Source organism: Lemur catta, chromosome 4 (genome assembly GCF_020740605.2).
Source record: "Lemur catta isolate mLemCat1 chromosome 4, mLemCat1.pri, whole genome shotgun sequence".
Taxonomy (NCBI): Eukaryota; Metazoa; Chordata; class Mammalia; order Primates; family Lemuridae; genus Lemur; species Lemur catta.
The window spans coordinates 61,700,812-61,719,515 of record NC_059131.1 but is presented as its reverse complement, the minus strand read 5'-3'; the positions used below and the strand labels follow the sequence as shown (position 1 = coordinate 61,719,515).

At 35.0% G+C, this 18,704-nt stretch overlaps 1 protein-coding gene across 5 annotated transcripts in view; it reads right to left on the bottom strand.

Annotated features, from left to right (window-relative positions):
* Positions 1 to 18,704, bottom strand: part of CTNNA2 (catenin alpha 2) — a 1,050,678-nt gene that overhangs the window by 896,909 nt on the left and 135,065 nt on the right. For 3 of the 5 annotated variants that reach the window (XM_045549950.1, XM_045549948.1, XM_045549953.1), the window contains exon 2: positions 14,821 to 14,927. In XM_045549950.1, the coding sequence (XP_045405906.1) occupies positions 14,821 to 14,922 (102 nt within the window). In that variant the 5' untranslated portion in view covers positions 14,923 to 14,927. Of the gene's footprint in view, positions 1 to 14,820; positions 14,928 to 18,704 lie in introns of those variants that run through there. The other 2 variants (XM_045549952.1, XM_045549951.1) reach the window with 1 other exon arrangement.

Here is an 18,704-nt window from a genome sequence, read left to right as displayed (position 1 = left end):
CTATTGGTCCACAGGTGGCGGGGCTTCAGATATGCACCAAAAATTAATTTCAAGAATGTATGCAACAGGGATTATTAGTGGTCCTACAATATGCATTGTGCCCTTCCTCCTTTTAAGTAACAGAACCATTAAGTTTATGCCTTTCTGACTGCTATGTGTGGCTATATGACCTTGCTCTTGACAATCAGAGGAGAGTGGAAGGGATGTATGCAATATCTAGATCTCTCCCTTAAAGGAAAAAGACATACTCTGTATTTTCCATTTTCCCCTTTGAGCATCTGAAACATGGATATGGTGGTGATGAGTGATCTAGAACCATAAAGATAAGCACAAACAGTAAGGAATGATGGACAGCAAGATGTCTGAGCAACATGGTAAATCCCCAAATCCCTGGGCTAGGCTATCTTGTGGATAAGAGTAACCCCTCAACTCGGTAGTCCACTTTGGACTTCTACGTGAGTGGGAAATAAATTTCTATCTTATATAAGAGACTGTTATTTTGGTTATGCTATAGTACTAATGGAGTTAGAGCAGCTAATACTAGTTGCTATAATATAATAAGAATACTCAAAATTTCAGTGGCTGAACACAAAAATTTTGGACTTTATGTCCTTTCTTGTTCTATATCTAGAACCAATGGTTGTAGTGGGTATTGCAAGCATGATTCAAGGTTCCAGGCCCTTTTCAGCTTCTGTTTCCACCAGCTTCCACACGTAGTTTTCATAGTCACTGTACTCATCTGTATCAAGCCTGGGGTAGGGAAAAGGCCTTGGAGACATGTGGGAGGCCTTCCTGAGCCAGGCCTGGGAGTGGTATGTATCTCTCCCACTCACTTCCATGTCTACACCTACCTACAAGTGAAGCTGGGGGAACAGTCAAGTTCTAAGCACAATGAAGAAACAGGTCTACAAACTGTTCTCTGGTCTCCGTCATAATATTCAAACCAAACTAGAGCAATTTTAGGGATGCCATGCACAAAGTACATCTTTTCTTATTTTACTATCTAGTATTTCTTACTCCTGGAGTTACCTACTCTCCAGCCAGATCCTGGCATATACATTAATTAGCTACCTTGCAATCTAGCTCGGTCTCAATGTAAATAATTTTGCAGTGACATCTGCAGATCTCCTATGCCAGCAGTTATCAAGCATCATCAATATTTGTGTGGTTAAACATCTATGGCTTTTGCTGAATAATAATGACAATTCTAGGAAGTAGACACAAACCCTAATAACCAGGATTCATGGTTTATAGATATCTAAGAGTGTAAAAAGGCAAAAATGAATAGAAGGAAGACACATAATACAAATTAAAATACTAAACTTGATTTCATGACATTGAAATCAATTGCAAATTCTGCTGTTAACAAAGAGAGTACCTGTTGATACAGAGTAGTTTGCAAAAGAAAATAAATTTGACATCCTCTTAGTATTCGCCCACCAAAGTGATCTTATACAAGCCACATTGAAAAACAAAACGTTTCCACAATTAAAATTTTAATTTTCTATAACATTTAAGGATTGTAAATTTTGTAAAACTTCATTAAATTATAGTGCCTGTTCTTTCTGGGGAAGATGCTCATGTGAAGGATAAAATTTGGAAGCCATTTTAAAAGTGTATAAGTCACAAAAATATTCTGAAATTTTCAGTAGTTGGAGGAAAATAATTTTTACCATGCTTGAATAAGTCAGCAAAGGGATTTGTGTCTCATCTCTTTATATAATTCCCCCTGGGGATGAAAACAAGCTTGAGAAGTCTCAGTCAACAGTGTAAATTGGGAGTTCATGTTAAATAAGCCATTGAAAACTGCAGTTTAGAATGAAATTACCCTCTCAGCCATTACCACAGGACTCCACAGTACATTTACAATAATAGCTATATTTTGTATTAACATCACATTGAAGTAGCTTATACTTTTTTCATTTTTAAATGTAACTAACATGCTGCAGGAGATCATAACATTTTAAAATCATCAAGCATATTTTCTACTCTCCTTTTATTTCTAAGCCCAGATAATGATATGGCAATGATTATCCATACTTTTGAGATGATAAAGCACAAAATTACGACTAAAAAGTCTTACCAGTAAAAATGATATTCTGCTAAGCCCATTAATGTTTTAAAATATATTTTTAAAAGATAGCATAATCTAATAAATAACTGCAATTGAGTTGCTCCAGAAAACCATATCTTAGTTCTGCATAGCTTGGAGTCTTGCCTCAGTGAAGAGAAAGAGAGAGTAGGAGACAAAAGAGAGTCCCATTTCTCAAAGAAAGTCACTTACTATGTCAGCAAAGAGATCATGATTATTCAAGTTATTCAACAGAAATTTATTAAATCACTATCACATGCCATGCCAAGACAGGGATATTCAGAGAATGGAATTTATGGTCTATGGGTAAGAAATACAACACATACAAACATGGATGCATACTAAAACACATACACACACACACATTTAAAATTAAAATGTGTGAGACGATAACAGGGGAAAGAAATGCAGCTCTGGGAGCAGAGTGCAGATCAAACCCAGGTGCGTGGGTGTCAAAAAGGCTGAAGAGGCAGCATCCAAGATAAGAACCGAGGGATACACAGGTGCCAGCCAACAACAGGAAGTGAAAGAGGAGAGAACTTCCAAGGACATGTGAAATGAAAGACCACTGAGTTCTAGAGATTGAAAGGTCTTTCTGGATTGAGAGTAGAAATCGAGGCAGGAGTGACAAGAAAGGAAGCAACAAGAAATATAAAGAAGGAAAAGTCTTGTAGAGGAATTTGAATTTAATTTAAAGTGAAATGGTCAAAAATTGCTCTAGAAAAACAGTATTGACAATCTCTGCTTATTGTCTCTGACATTGCTAATGTCATCACTTGAAATACTAAATTCAGTGTTCCCTAGGATTTATAAATTAGCAATGAAATAAATGCTATCTTAGAACTGAGACTATAATAACAATATTTTTTAGTATAAGTATACCTCAAATAGTGTGTGGGATTAGGCTACACAATGGTTTGTTGTTTATTTGAAATTCAAATTTATCTAAGTGTCTTGAATTTTTATTTATTTGTTAAATCTGGAAACCATGGTCAGGAGGTAAAGGAAGGATTTATCTGAATAATCCAATAAGTGGCAAAAAAGTAATAACGGCTATATGCAATATCTGTGTTCTAACACCACTTTGAGTAACAGGAAGTTCATAATGGTTTGAGAAACTTTAATGAAGACAATTTTGTCCAACATTGTATTTAGAGCCCGTAAATGCCTTTGAACAGCAGTAACTGAGAAGGAAGGTTTCATTGAACATAAGGTCAAGCACAACTATTTTTTTAAAGAAAATAAAAAGATTATTCATATGTAATGTGAAAAGAATCATTAATTTTCTCTACGTGTACATATGCATGTATTATACATATGCAATATATGTGTACTATGCCTTTTATTATGAAGATAAAATATTACAGATTTCAACATATAAAAACACACATAATTGCTTAGTTTGGTCACTAGGTATTAAAACATTAATACATGCTGTTTAAAAGCCAATGAATATTATCATCCTTTAAATCCACAACAAACAATTGTTATAATTGCCAACATCTTCATAAAACAAGTACTGCAATATATAATTACATTTAACTACTAATTTTAGAAGAATGAAGTCAACAAAAAGAAAATATACAGGCTGCATTTTTTAAAGGAGAAGCGTTTATTTAATCATCCAGCAAATATTTATCAAACATGTTCCCCTATAACCAAAGTACTGGAAATTAATGTGTGAATTAGACTGACATCACCCTTATTATCATGGGGCTTTCCACCTAGTGGAGGAGTCAGAGAAAATACACACACACAAACAAAGAAGACAATTAAAAAGGGTGATAAGGGCTCTTAAAGAAACAGATGAAGCACACAGAAGGTTGGGCAGGGAGCATGTACTTAAAAAAAAAATAAAGGGGCAGTCAGTAAAGAGGTCTTTGTGACATCAGTGAAATAATACATAGGAGCTGAAAGACGTAAAGTTGTCAGTCCTGGCAGCAGAAGGGAGGCATTCCATGCAGAATGATCAGCATGTGCAAAGGCCCTGAGGCAAGAAAGAACTTAGGATATCCAAGAAACTGATAGCAGGGCTCTGTGGCTTGAGCAGGGTGATTGGAGGGCCACCAGCACTAGGTGATTGTGTCAGGGTACAAATCAGGACATGCTTAGGAGTTTTAATTTTATCCTAAAACGCAATGAAAAACAATTGCAAGTTCTTAAGCAGGGTTGCTGTGTAGAGAATGTATCGGCAGTAAATAAGAGCAGGTCGGTGGATTATTTGGAAGATGACTGTATTGGTCACAGTGAGAGAGGACTTGCATTTGGAACCAGGACATTAGCAGCAGACTTGGAGAGAGGTGGACAGATCTGAGAAAAGAGGGACTAAGAAGCCTTTTGTGTGCGAATAGGGCTCATTGAAAAGATGTGGACTGAAGATATAAATCTGAGTGCTGTAAGCATATTGATGATACTGAAGCAATAGGAATGGGTAGAATCACCTGGGGAGAAAATGCAGAAGAAAGAAAAGAACACCAAGTCTAACTTCTGAACAGCATGAACATCTAAAGGCTAGGGAGGGAAACAAGGTAAAGGCACGAATAAGGAAGAAGGTACAGCCAGTAGGGTAGGAAATAAACCCCACAGGGATAGTACCACCAACGCCAAGATACCCATGTTACAAGGACTGAGAGTTTTGTTTTCAAAATGAAAGAAAAACAGCTAGTCAGATTTTCTATTGCTTTTGCTGGTCTTCCATCGTTAATTATGTGAAAACAAGGCTTACCTTTTGTACTTTCAATCAGATGACAAGAAATGAAAAAACAGGTGTGTTGACATGTTCTAATCCTTTATCTCAGATCTCTGACAAGCTTTAATTAGTTTGCTAGTTGAGGGCTTCCTGAGTAAATGTAGTTTTGTCACTTGGTAGGCATTCTCATGCTTAGCATAATGGATTTTTTGGTTTCCAGTTCAGATAATGTGTCTATATTGTTCAAAAATAGTTAGAAGCAATTTTGTTAGTTAACCTTCCAAAGTCTGTCCCTTGAAAATTCTTTCACCAATTGTCTTGGTTCAAGCACATAAAAATATAATCACTATTCTTCTCTGACATTACTTTCATTTTTAAATTTAGTTTTAAATTCCATTTTTACCATTGAAAATAGTTGCTAAGTATTTACTGACATGGAAAATACAAGAAGGAAAGTACTTTTATGGCTTGATTTTATTGCTAAACAGAATAAAAAAAAGAGATATTGTTAAGTGTGGGTATTTATATGCATTAACCATTTAATAGGAAAAATGTTTTTTTAGTTTAACTTACTCACTGGAATATTAAGGAATTTGTTTAAGCCATGTGTGCATGTCGGCCAACAGCAGATTTGGACAAGAATTAAGTGCTGCAAACAAGGAAAGGTACTAAAACCTTGCTGTAAAAATATGTTCAGTTCTCTTCTGCTTGTTCCCTTTCCTCTGTCTTTTAATGCTGATAGTTCTTCCCTTCCCACCCCTTCAGTTTATTCCCTTACTCTCTCCTCTTTGTACCCTACACATTCTCTGTGGTTGATGTACTCCCAACTTACCATTTCAGTATTTCCAGCCTATGTTTCCCTTAGGAGGGAATCTACTCAGTCTAACTCATCTTAGACCTTTTATTATGTGATCTCAGTTTTTCTTTTTTCATCCGTAAGATGTAGAAAATAATACTGACTTCACCAAGTTGACACAAGGAGTAAAGGAAAACTCCTGGAAAGACCTAGGACTAGGACAGCATCAGAAACTTAATATCTTCTCAAGAAACATTAGCACCTGTCCCCCTTTTCTCTTCAGAGGCTGCAGGTTACCTGTGGTCAGTTGCATATTCGTGAGAGGAGCTCCGCCTAACACCAGAGCAGTAAGGACTGTTCAAAGCAAAGACAAGATTCTACTGAAAGTAATTAGAAAATTTAGTTCAGCATCTTGGACCACCCCTATGGGCAAGCCCCAAAGCATTACTTATAAAAGAAACGAGGATTGGTGAGCTGGGCCTTAGTAATGTGTGGGGGAACCCTCAAGAACCTCTTTTTAAATTAAAAACAATATTTAATAATTTGAATATAGAACACACTCATTCTCAGTGCCTGAGCCTTCTCTCTTAATGATCTAGATTTGTTTTAAAAATAAAAATATAAAAGACAAAAGTGTATTAATAAAAATAAAAGGATTTTATTAAAATAGAAGGCTGCTGGTTCCCACCTCTGGCAGATGCTGAGTGTTAACTGTGAGTCTTTTTATGCTAAACAAAGTGAAATGATACCATGGTGCACCGAATAGCTATGATTTGAGCAGTTTGTCCTGAGAGTGGGAAGAGAAGTAACTCATTACAGAGCACAGGGTGGTATGTGCTTGCCAAACACAGAAGACATGGAGCTAGAACACTTACCACCACATTTACGTCGTATGCAATGTTTTAATTTCAGTGAAACATCATCATCTGTAAAATTAGTGTTGATTTTATTAATAATTTTTTGTTTCTGTATTTATTGTACTGATTTTCTCAATTTCTTTATGGATTAACATACGTGCATTACCTAAATCCACGTTTATACTAGTTTAAGCTCACTTTGGGATTTGGGACGTTTCTCTTTTTTCTGTTTAAAAGGGCTCTGTGCATTCATTGCTCAAGTTTCAAAACATGGCCAACACAGCTGGCCATAGAAGAGAAAGAGCATCACTCCCATCTGGTGGCAGACATTAAAATATTGAGCATAATCCCCAAACAGAAATTAATCTAACTCCAGACTGCATACTAGTCAATTAAACTCCTATTTCAGAAGTGGCAAACAAAATAACTGCCAAACAATCTACCATGTGACCTCAATTTGAAGATGTACTTCCAATATAATAACTACTTTAGGTATTACTGAATACCTACTGTTAAAACACAATTTAAGAAATATTCATATTAAGGATTGAAACTATACTTATAATACAATATAAGTATTTTATAGTCTTTTAAGTAATTATTAATGTATGTGATAAAGGTAAATTGCTAAGTCACAACCTAGTTACTTACATTCAAATCCTGTTATGAACATATATATATATTTTTTTTTTCTTTGACAAGAAAGGATACAGAGGTTTTAAATAAACTTATATTAATAGTATTTTAGGCCATACATTCACCCCAAAAACTTCTTTTAAGAACAGATAAACTGAACCACTTTTCTGGGCAAGAAAAATGCCATCCAAAAATGAAAATGGAACCCAGTATGAAAATAAGTAAATAAATAAAAATGGCAAAAAATACTTGGAAATAGGTTAATTATACTTTACATGAAGTTAGTCAAAGATCAAACAGGCTTCCTAGAGTTCACATCATTTGCCTTTACCTTTCATACAATTTTAATCCTTTGACAAAAATGCACGCACAACTTATAGTAACACTGTATTGTCACCATGGAAACCATCCAAATGTACTCATCTCTGAATCTCATGAATAAACTATGAGTTAAGGTGGTTCTCAATAATGATATTGTTTGGATACATGAAAAAGGGGTACAATAAGACCTCATTTTATGCTTTGATTCTTTTGGTAAATTCATACATAAAATACTGTATTTTGTAAATTGTGTAAAAAAGTATGTGGTATAGCAAAAGAAAAAAAAAAGGCACTGGCTCAATTTTCAGAAGTTACTTCATTTCTGAGTATTGGTTTATTCCTGGAATCACTTTTAGCTCTAAGTCCCCTGATTTTAAATCTAAACTTCCTGTTTCCCTGATTTTAAATGCACCCAGGGAATTAACTCTCCTTTTAGTCACACACAAGTGACTCCCTTTATAATGAATTAGTATAGAAAGAGAGAAAAAATTGATTATTTTTTTCAAAGTATAACACTGAATTTTAAAAATTTAAAACATTTAAAATATATAAGGATCTAATTATTTAGCTTTTGAGATAATTATTAGCTTTTCGAGTAAAATTTAAAATGGTTCAGCTATAGAATTCACCAGAGCCTAACTTCATAGGGCCCCATGAACATTACTCAAAATAATAACTGGAAATGATTAAAGAGAGTTCATCTTTTAGGGAGGTTCCTTCTCTACCAGGGCAATTTAGAACAGCTCATTAAACATCAAAGATACTCTTTTATTAGATCCTTAGTGTTATTTTTTAAGCTGAAGATTCACCTTTCTATAAAAAGTAAAACAACAAAATTCCGTCAAATTCTATTCTGTCCTACCGTGATGGCCTCTGCTTCATTAGCTTACTGAAATGGTGAATGTTGAATTCCCAATAACCTCAGAGGTTTCTGCTTAAATTATCATTAATCAAATGTAATAAGCAAAACATTCTTTTTATAATTCTGTGTTAAAATGTTTTTATAAAGAAAATATCCAAATGAATCCCTATGTTAGATATGGCATCCATGTTCTAAAATGTTGAAAGACATTACTATCGAGTAGTGAAGAATATGGTATTGAGAGCAAGCCTTTATTAGTATAAACATAGTGTTAGGCATTTCCATAGTCACATAAAAACATGATCTCACTTATCCCTCAATAATCTAATGAGGTACAAATTATTATTATGTATATTTTTACATTTGAAGAGAGATTAAGGAACCTACTCAAGGTGTCAGCATGAATACTGGACTCAAAAATCTCCCTAACTCCAAAGCCAATATGTACATTATCCCTGCTCAAATGGTGTGGAAAAAAATCACAAAATTGCAAATAAAGTAAAACTACAAAATTGATGTGCATTTCATAAAGGAAAAATAATTGACCTTATATATTTTTTGAATTGTGAAGAAAATATTTTTGTTTTGACTACTCACTGCTTTAAATAGATGAAAATTATTTATTTTTATATATTTATATTATATCCAGTAACCTAACCCTACTCTCATATTAATACGGATGACCATTATATTCCTAAAAATCCTCTTTTATTATATATATGCTGATCATTTGATATACTGCTGGATGCTATTTACTATTTTATGTAGGTTTTTTTTTTTTTTGCATTTAAACTTAAAAATGAGATAGAATCATCAGTGTCCTTTTTTAAAAAAAAGTTTTTAGAAGTGTCTTGAATCTTTAATATTAAAGTTATGGTTCTCTAAAAATGACTGAGTTCTCCATATTTTTCTTGTTTGAAATAGTTGCAATTATCAGTTCTTTAACTATCTGATAATATTCAGCTACACATCCATCTGTTCTGGTGCTTTTTTGATAACAGACCTTTATGCTATTTATATGGCTTATTCCAGTTTCCACTTTCTCTTGTGTACATTTTTGTAATTTAAATTTTTATAAGAACTCATTCCCTTCCTTGAGGTTTTCATGTTTCATCAGTGCAGAGTCACAAGCAATATTCTACTATGCTGCTTTTAATCTCTCTTGTTCCTGGAGCTATTTCTGCTTTCTTATTTATAATCTTATATATTCTTTCTCTACATATTTTCCATAATTTTTGACTTGAGGGGTTTTGTCTTCTTTTTTCAAACAAGAATCAAATTTTGAATTTATTTAACCTTTTTACTTGTGTAGTCTAGTCTACTGATTCCAGTTTTCATTGTTATTAAATTCTGTTTTCTTACATTCTTTTGATGTTCTTTTTCTAATTTCCTAAGATGAGTACTTAGTTTATTTTTATCTTTTTTCTTTAATAACAAAAGCATTTAAAGCTAAAATTCCATACTGAGCACAGCTCTTACTGAATGTGTATATTTTGTTAAAAGAGATCTTTTTCATTAACTCATATATAGTCTGTAATTTCCCTTTGGTTCTAATAGTTATCGAAGAGTGTTTCTTAATTTCCTAATAAATTCTTTTAGTTTTCTAATAAAGTTGCCTAATAAAGTCTCTTAGTTTTCTAATAAAGCTTATCACGGAATGTGGCCTATTAAAATCCTTACTTTCTTGAATTTATAAAAAGTTGAAGTATCTTTTTCAAGGACTTAACTTCCTAAGATAAATTCCTTCTCATTTTCAATTTTTTGATTTTAATAATGTAAAATTTCTCCAAAAGGAATCTTGCCATTTCAACTTTGTAAGATAAATGTGTAACCCTCATATACATCATTACTGAAATGAGGTAAAATTTTGTTGGATGTTTTAGATATTTATCAACAGTACACTCCTAGTGTCATTTTTCTTACAACAGTGAATGAATTTTACTCAGCACCCTTTAACTTCTGTTTTTCATTTCATCCCTTATCCATCCTTGTTAGAAACTGTGGGATAGCTATGGGCATGCTGTATCACTGAATATTGCTATGAATTTCATTCAATTCATAAAGTTATGTGCATGTGTTTGATATAGCTGGGGCCTTGGCTTAGTTTTCTCTCTCAGTTTCATATTTTGCTTAAAATGTTGAGTACAGAGTTTATATCTAATAATTCCTCATCTCTCCTTTCTTATTCATACATTCTCCAAGAGTCCTATCAGTCCATACCAGTCCTATCATTAAGGTTTCATTCCAGAGGAGGAAGTGGTTAGTCTTGAAAACAGAACCATAATATTAAAGGAAAATAATACCATCTAGAAAATTCCTTCTTGGAAATCCGATTTGTGAAAGATTTTTCTTTTAATCAGGGTAGAAACACTAGAAGGAAAGATAAACCATGTAGATACAAGGAGATACTGAAGGCATGTTAAGCCTAGTTACAGCGCTAAATCACTGTGTGAAATTTAACAAGAGTTTGAAGCATTCTACTACATTATGTAAACAAGTGTGAATTAGTCAGTTTACTGCTCTTAAAATTAAAGAAATATTTTTAATGCATTGCTTTTATCTGATGAAAGAACTTTATATAATCGGACTAAAAGATATATGGAAAAGACAATTTTTTAAATTGTAATCTTATATGTGCTTATCTTTAGATGAGCTAAGTTCAAAAGTAAAATACATTTTAAATATATAAAAATTTTAAAAAACTTACAGTGTGTATAAGTGTAATATTATGCTAGCCCGTGCCTGATTCACTCATATCCTTCTCACTGAATTATACAAGATTGGTTTATGGCTAGTATAAGCCTGGATATATAACCATCAAAACAAGAAAAATGGAAACTACATTTATTCAACATTTGCTTTATACCAGGTACTATGTTCTAATATTTTGCTTCATTTAATTTGTATGATAAGGATTAAATACATTTATATGTACTCTGAAGTGAAAACTCCAAGGCTAGGAAAAGGTTACTCAGTGTGTAATTATTCTGGCAGAAGTACATTTCAGACCAGATTGTTCTGACTCCAAAATATCTTCTAAAACATTTTTTTCAAATTATCTATGATTAAAGGCTAAATTTTTATTATTCTAATATCTCACAAACGAAAGTTTTTGTAAAGTACAACAAAATGCTTACTTAAAAAATTTAAAGAGATAAAAATACAAGTCCAAATTTTATTATTAAGTTCAACAGACATAAAATTACTCTGTCAAATTGTTATAAAAATTTCCAAGTGTTTATCCTCCATTTTGTCTCAATTTTGTACTTATTGTCAACCAATAATGAACAATTCATGGATAAGTCCTAGTCTATAGACCACAACCTTAGTAGATAGCCAACATACTCCCAAATCTAAGAGCCTATCAGTATTGGGTGTTTCTCGGAGAAATTTGTATAGAGTTAACAAGAATCATGACCAAATGGAAAATACGCATGAATCTAGTGAAATGTTTTACCAGTTACATACAAAGACATCCACTGTCTAATCACTAGAATTTGTGAATGTGTTATCTTAAATGGCAAAAGCGACTGCAGATTTGATTTGTTTAGGAAAGTTAAGCTGGAGTGATCATCCTGGATTATCTGACTGGGCCCAGTGTAATCACAAGGGTCCTCATAAGAAAGAGGTGATGGAGTTAAGAGTCACAGAAGGAGATATGACCATAGAAGCTGAAGTAAGAGAGGGAAATTTGGAGGTCCTGCACTGCTGGCTCTGAAAGGAAGAGGATAGTGCAAGCAAGGGATGCAGGTGGACTACAGACACTGGAAAAGGCAAGGAACTGGGTGCTTCCCAAGCGCCTCTTTAAAAAACACAGCCCTACAGACACCTTCATTTTAGGACTTCTCACCCTCAGAACTGTAAGATAATAAATTTGTATTGTATTAAGCTACTAAATTTGTGATAATGTGTTATATAGTTTGCAATAGCAGTAATTGGAAACTAATATAGATTTTGATTCTGAGAAGTGGAATTCTGCTAGTTACAAATACCAAAAATATAAAAAGTGGCTTTGGAATTGGTAATGGACAGAGGTTGGAAGAATTTTGAGGATCATGTTAGAAAAATCCTAGCTTACCTTGAACAGACTGTTGTTAAAAATACAGATGTTAGAAGCTCTGCTGGTGAAGACTTGGAAGGAAGTGAGGAGCATGGTAGAGAACATTTTTAACTTCTGGGAGAATACCTAAGTCATCATAAATGGACTATTGGTAGAAATATTGACATTAGAGGAGAGGCTAGTGATGGCTCAGACGGAAATGAGGAACAAGTTATTGGAAATTGGAGAAAAGAGAATCTTTTTGTTATGTAGTGACAGAATGCTCAGCTGAATTGATTCTTAGAGTAATGCGGAAATCATAATTGTAAGTGATGAACTTAGTCTGACTTGGACATTTAGCTGAGATTTCTAAGCAAATGTTGGAGTGGCCTGGTTTCTTCTTGCTGCTTATAGTAAAATGTGGGAGGAAAAAGATGAATAGTGGCAACTATTAAGCTAAAAGGAACCAGGACATGATGGTTTGGAAAATTCCTAGCCTTTAAAAATTGCAAAGGACTAAAATTAGGAGACTCAGTTTCCGAAAAGCATGCTCAGAAAGAAAGCTAATCGTGTGTCTGGATAACATTTTACCAGTGTCTTCTATGGATTAAAAGCTCAGAGTAAATAGAGGACTCTCAGAAGAGATTAAACATGTGATTCATGGATTCCCTCAGCCACTTCAACAGGCACCAAAAGTGGAGATGGGATCATCCAGGAAAGATTGTGGAGGAGCCTGTTTTCTAACGAAGTGAATTCCAAAGATACACATGAAAAAATCACAAGGTGCTTGAGAGTGTTGTAACAGTAGAAATACTGTCAGCTTGGACTGAAATGTACAGGGAAAGGATGAAATTCAAAAAGGCTGTTTGACTCCCAAAATTCTACAGATAGAAAATGGGATGACAAAAATACTCAGCTGAAAATATGTGTTAACACTTCGTGAAAAAGAAATAATGGTTCTGAGGGTGGAGGAGCAGGCCCAGACAGCAGAGACTCAACCCACAAAGGATTATTCACAAGCCTTGAAATCTCATGCAGTTTGCTCAGGTGGACTTCTAAATTTCTTGAGACTGATAACTCCTTTTTCCTTCTATTTTGTCCCTTTTTGAATGGGAATATCCATAACCATTACCCTATGTCTGCTCTACCATTGCATTTTGGGAGCATGTAATTTCTTCTTTTGTTTCATGGATACACAGAAAGAGAGGAATTTTGCTTGAGGATGGATTATAAACAGATCCTTGCCCATACCTAATTTAAATAATTAGATAATGAGATTTGGGGCTTTTAAGCTGATGAAATTTAGATAAGATTTTGGACTTGAGTTGATGGGTTGAGACTTCTGGGGACCTGAAGACACGGTGAATGTGTTTTGCTTGTAGGAAGGGTATGAATCTTTGGAGGCCAGAGGGCAGACTGGGGCAGGCTGCATTACGGCCCCCAAAGATAACCACATCCTTACCCTGGAAACTGTAAATATGTTGCCTTAGATGGCAAAAGGGACTTTTCAGATGTGATTAGGTTAAGGATCTTGGGATGGGAGATTTTTCTGGAGTATTTGGGTGGGCACAACATAATCACAAGGGTGCTTAGCAGAAGAAGGCAGGAGGGGCAATGTTAGAGAGGAGATGGGAGGATAGATGCAGAGGTCAGAGAGAGAGTTGAAGATGCTGCATTGCTGACTTTGAATATGGAGGAAGAGGCCAAAGAAGGTAAGTGGCTTAAAACACTGGAAAAGTCCAGGAAATGGATTTTTTGCTAGAGCCTCCAGAAGGAATGCAGTCCTGCCAATACCTTGACTTTGGAGCTTCTGACCTCCAGAACCATCAAATAACAAATTTACGTTGCTTTAAGCCACTAACTTGATGATAATTCATTGCAGCAACTATAGAAAACCAATACAAATAGCCTCTAATTTAATTTGGTGTAATAATTGTTTATGAATACATCATTAAAAGCTTGAATTTTCACATCCCAGGAATTACAGAGTTAATATAGCAAAAAAAAAAATGCTTCACAAGACACTAAAAATAATTTTTGAAACTTAAAAATTGTGACGATTTTTTATCTGTTGACAGTCATTTTGTGGAAAGATGACAACTATGACAACATAAAAATGGAACATCTCATCACTCCACGGGATAAATCCTTCCTTATAAACTGAAAGAAAAGTAATTCAATAAATATACGTTGCTCTCAGTCAACATAGTTTTTCCTAACTTTGCATTAGCATCTGAAAGTAAGGAAGGAATGGTTTATTTAGACTTTGAAACCATTACTGCAAATGAGGGCCCCCTTCACTACCTCTTCAATTATCTCATCAACTTAATTCCAAAAATCATATGAATAGTTTTTAAAAGCCACTTCAAATCTTATAGGGCACATAGTTCAGGCAGTGATATATATTCAGTAATCAGCATTATAGCATGATTTATTCTCTTGTAATGATTTCTAAATTCTTTGGAGAATCATGATATAATCACAATAGAAACATATGTATGTAACAAAGTGTTTAAAGCATCCCTTACCTGAGTGACAAGTGGCTCCAACAACCTTTCCACTGTTAGTGTCCGGATTTCCAAACTTTTGGGGTCCCATTTTAAAATGATAGGTGACGTTGCCGAAGTCATGCTCCCTATTGAAACACATGTTATCAGTTAGAAATAATGATCATTAAAATAAATGTTACTTTAGGGGTTCAAAATCAATAAATCACTGAAACTTAGAATACTTTTGGGGATTATCTCTCTGGTCCAACTTGGTTAAGCTGGAGATGGCAAAACCAGAACCAGTACTGTGTGAGGTGGCAGTGTTGGACTCAGATTAAAAACTGAGGGCCCTGAGCATACCAGTGTACATCAGACCAACTTATAGGACCCATTTGCCACCTGAATATTTCATTCACTCAATATTTAGTACTTGTACCTATCTTCTATGTGCTGGGAAACACTTGGATCTTGCCCTCAAGTAGCTTACGATTTAAAGACAGAGACAGCCAAGTCCAAGAATGATTATTCCTCATTGTGACACATATGATTAAAAAACACAGAGAGAGGCTACAGGAGAACTGAGGAAGCGGCATTAAAGTCAGTCTGGGGAGACCAGCAAAAAACTGCCAAGAAGCAAAGTAAATCCATCATGATCACCACATGCAGGACCCCCTGTTATTACAAAAGGCTACTTTGTTCTCGTCACATCCAAACTGACCCCAGAGGATATCTTACTCCACGGAACAACAGAGTTTCTGTCTTTTAAAGATATCTTGCAAACTCAGTGCTAATGGTTCTGAAAATTATCTTGCTTCAATTTACATGCTCTCTGATTACTTATTACATTTACATTCTTGTCCCATAAAATTAGTGTCTGATAAGGTTATTTACATCATTCTAAAGCAATCCTCTTTTACCTAAGAACCACTGACACACAGGTAGCAGCCTGCCACATATCAAATACCAAATATGGTCCTAGCTTCAAAAAAAGAAATTATACATTTTATCAGGGGTGTATTTCTTATCAAGAAATTGCTGAATATATTTTGACATCTAACCACTGGACAAGCAACCTTAGATTACACAAACTGAATCTGAATTATTTGCCTTAATACCACCATAAATCAAAGTGTTCATGGCTGTTCTCTTATTTTGAATCAATGTCTCCACTCAATTCTACCCTTATAAATCAATATAGATGAGTATTTCCACTACGATTAACACTGTAAAGAAGGTCTGGCCCTCCTACAGCTAATCCTTCTGCAAATAGACCCAACCAATTTGCTTCTGGAAAGAAAAAAAAAAGGAAAGGCAAAAACACAGTGTACTGGTATTTTAACTCTCTCCAAATGCCATGTTTTAAATAAACTAAGCATAGCAATCCAACCATACAGACCGATTTAGATTTGGGTTCCTTTACCACAACAATAGCTGGCACTGACATGCTGCCTGTCCTCCAAAAACCTAAAAACACTTTACACATTTCCCATTCACACTACCAACTGCCACAAAGCAGCTCTGACATGCACAGAATTCTGCTGCTGGGGAGCACGCCTGCTCATGCTGCAGAGGGATAAAGATGCCAGATGCTTCCTGCGCACACTGGGATACCTTCATCCTTGCTGAAGCTAGACCTACCTAAATGATTTTGGTCCAGTATTTAGGACAGGGTTATTGCAAATTTCTGGGGAAGTTCCCTAAGAACCCTTCTTAAACTCTAAGGGGATCATGAGTGGCATAATAATGATGATGAACAAGGGAGTCCTACAGGAAAGCTGGATAACTGGTAGTGAAGAGATTTTAACATGGTAGTGAAAGGTACTGGGTGAGACTCTATCGAGAATTTCCACTGTAACGTGAGCATGTCTGTGTACAGCTGGTGGATTAAGGAAGGCATGCAAACTCTTTTATGGATGCTCCAATTTTTAAAAAATGACACTCAAAAAATGCTTCCACAAGAAACCAAAATGCTGGTGCAGTCACAACAGAGACACAAATCCAGCATCCATCAGGCAGAAATCAGTGTTACTCCTTGAACAAAGACCTCAGGCCACCTGTGTGCCAAGACGCAAGAGTTAGTTACAGCCTTGAGCTCTGAAGGTCACAGAGGCCATATAAATCTAAAAATGAAAGAATAAGAATTCTCAGACAAATCGCTCAACTTAATTTATTCCCTTGGGGATCAATCTTCTTAGTCATTTCTTGTGACACAGGTAAAATTCAATAGCAAAAAGGCAAGAAAAGGTTATTAATCTTTTGAAAGGAAAAACCTAGTCATAGAAACTTTAAATGCTGCTTTCTAGCCATGCTATTTTTGTTACAGTTGGGACTAAAACTAGGAATTCTGTTACTACCCCATAATCTTTTCACCATTTGGTTTATTACCCACAGTAACAATGACCAAAAGGATGGGGGCTTGGGGTGGGAGTGCAAAATCCCTACCTCTAAACCCAGGATGTTGAGATCTAATATTCCCATAGAACTGCTGCTAGGGGTTATCTTAGCTTCAATTCAGCTATTGAGCACAAGGTAAAGAAAGGTAAGAAGTTCTCCTCCCTGTGGTACTTGAGCTGGTGTATATGCTGTTTCTGGAAAAAGTGTTTCTATCTTGCTATGTCCTACTATTTTTGGCACATTTGATTGCTTTCTACTGTATGTATTAGACCTTATATTAGAAACATTTTCTTTATCAAAGCCCTTGGCCAATTGAAATTACGTGAAAACAGAAAATAACTGATTACATTCCAGGTTAGTAATCATGATCATAGTCTTCTAGATTCACTTACTGATGGTCTTTGCCTACAGAGTTCTAGCAAGGACATACAAGAAAAGAGAAGAGAGAATGAATCAGGCATCCTCCAGAGCAAAGCAAGACAATTACAGTCAGTAATAGGAACTAATAATTTTGTATGTGGGTCCTATGACAAGCACACACAGTATGGTGACTCCTATCAGAGAATATCATCCCACTTGTACATTAAATATTTATAAATGATGAAGGACGAAGAAAATACATAGGCTTTTAGGTAGATTGAATGATTATTCAGTAAATAGTCACTTTCTTTCTATCCTCACCTTCTTGAGAAGAGAATCTATCCCTGTCCTACTGATATCAGGGCTTTGGCCAATGGAATGTTAGGAAATATGATGTGAGAAGATGTTTTGAATGTGTTTACTTGGTCGGGCTTGCCCTCTTGCGCTATTGCTATCTGCCATGACAGTCATTTATAATCCACTGGTCCAAAAAGGAAGATCAAAACACATAGAGAAAATCTGAATCCAAGCTGCAGCCGGAGCCCAGCCCAAGTTAAGCATAGCCAAACCACCAACACAGGATCAAGAAAAAAATCATTGCTGTTGTATGTTGTATGCCACTGAGATTTTGCCATTAACTGTTATTCAGCAATAGCTAACTAACACAATGGTATCAAATACTTTTGTTTGAATTGAAGCTCTATGAGCTCTATGAGCTATCACTCTGTGATATTATCCAAATTACCTGCCCTTTCTGAGTTCCAGGTTCCTCAAATGAAAAAATCAGGATAATAAGTATTTTATAGTGTTACTGTGAGGACTAAATAATTTAATGGATTGAATGTATCCTAACATTTCTGGAAATATTGGTGGTGGCTGTTGTTATTTTCCCAAATTTGGATTTTTTTTTTTTTTTTGCAAGGAGAAATCTGGAGGCACCCATTAAAAACAGAGATGCAGATTTATAGTCCTCTGTGTGAAACAACCAAATTGACTCAAACGAGAAGACAAAAGAACAAATCAAGTGTATAGTCACACCAGCCCTTCATCTTTTTGAGGATGAAATGATTTACAGTGTCAATTCTGCACTACATCTGTGCAATTAATGCAGTCTGTCTTGCCCACAAAAGAAGTATATATAAAACAATTAATTTTCTTCTCACTGATCT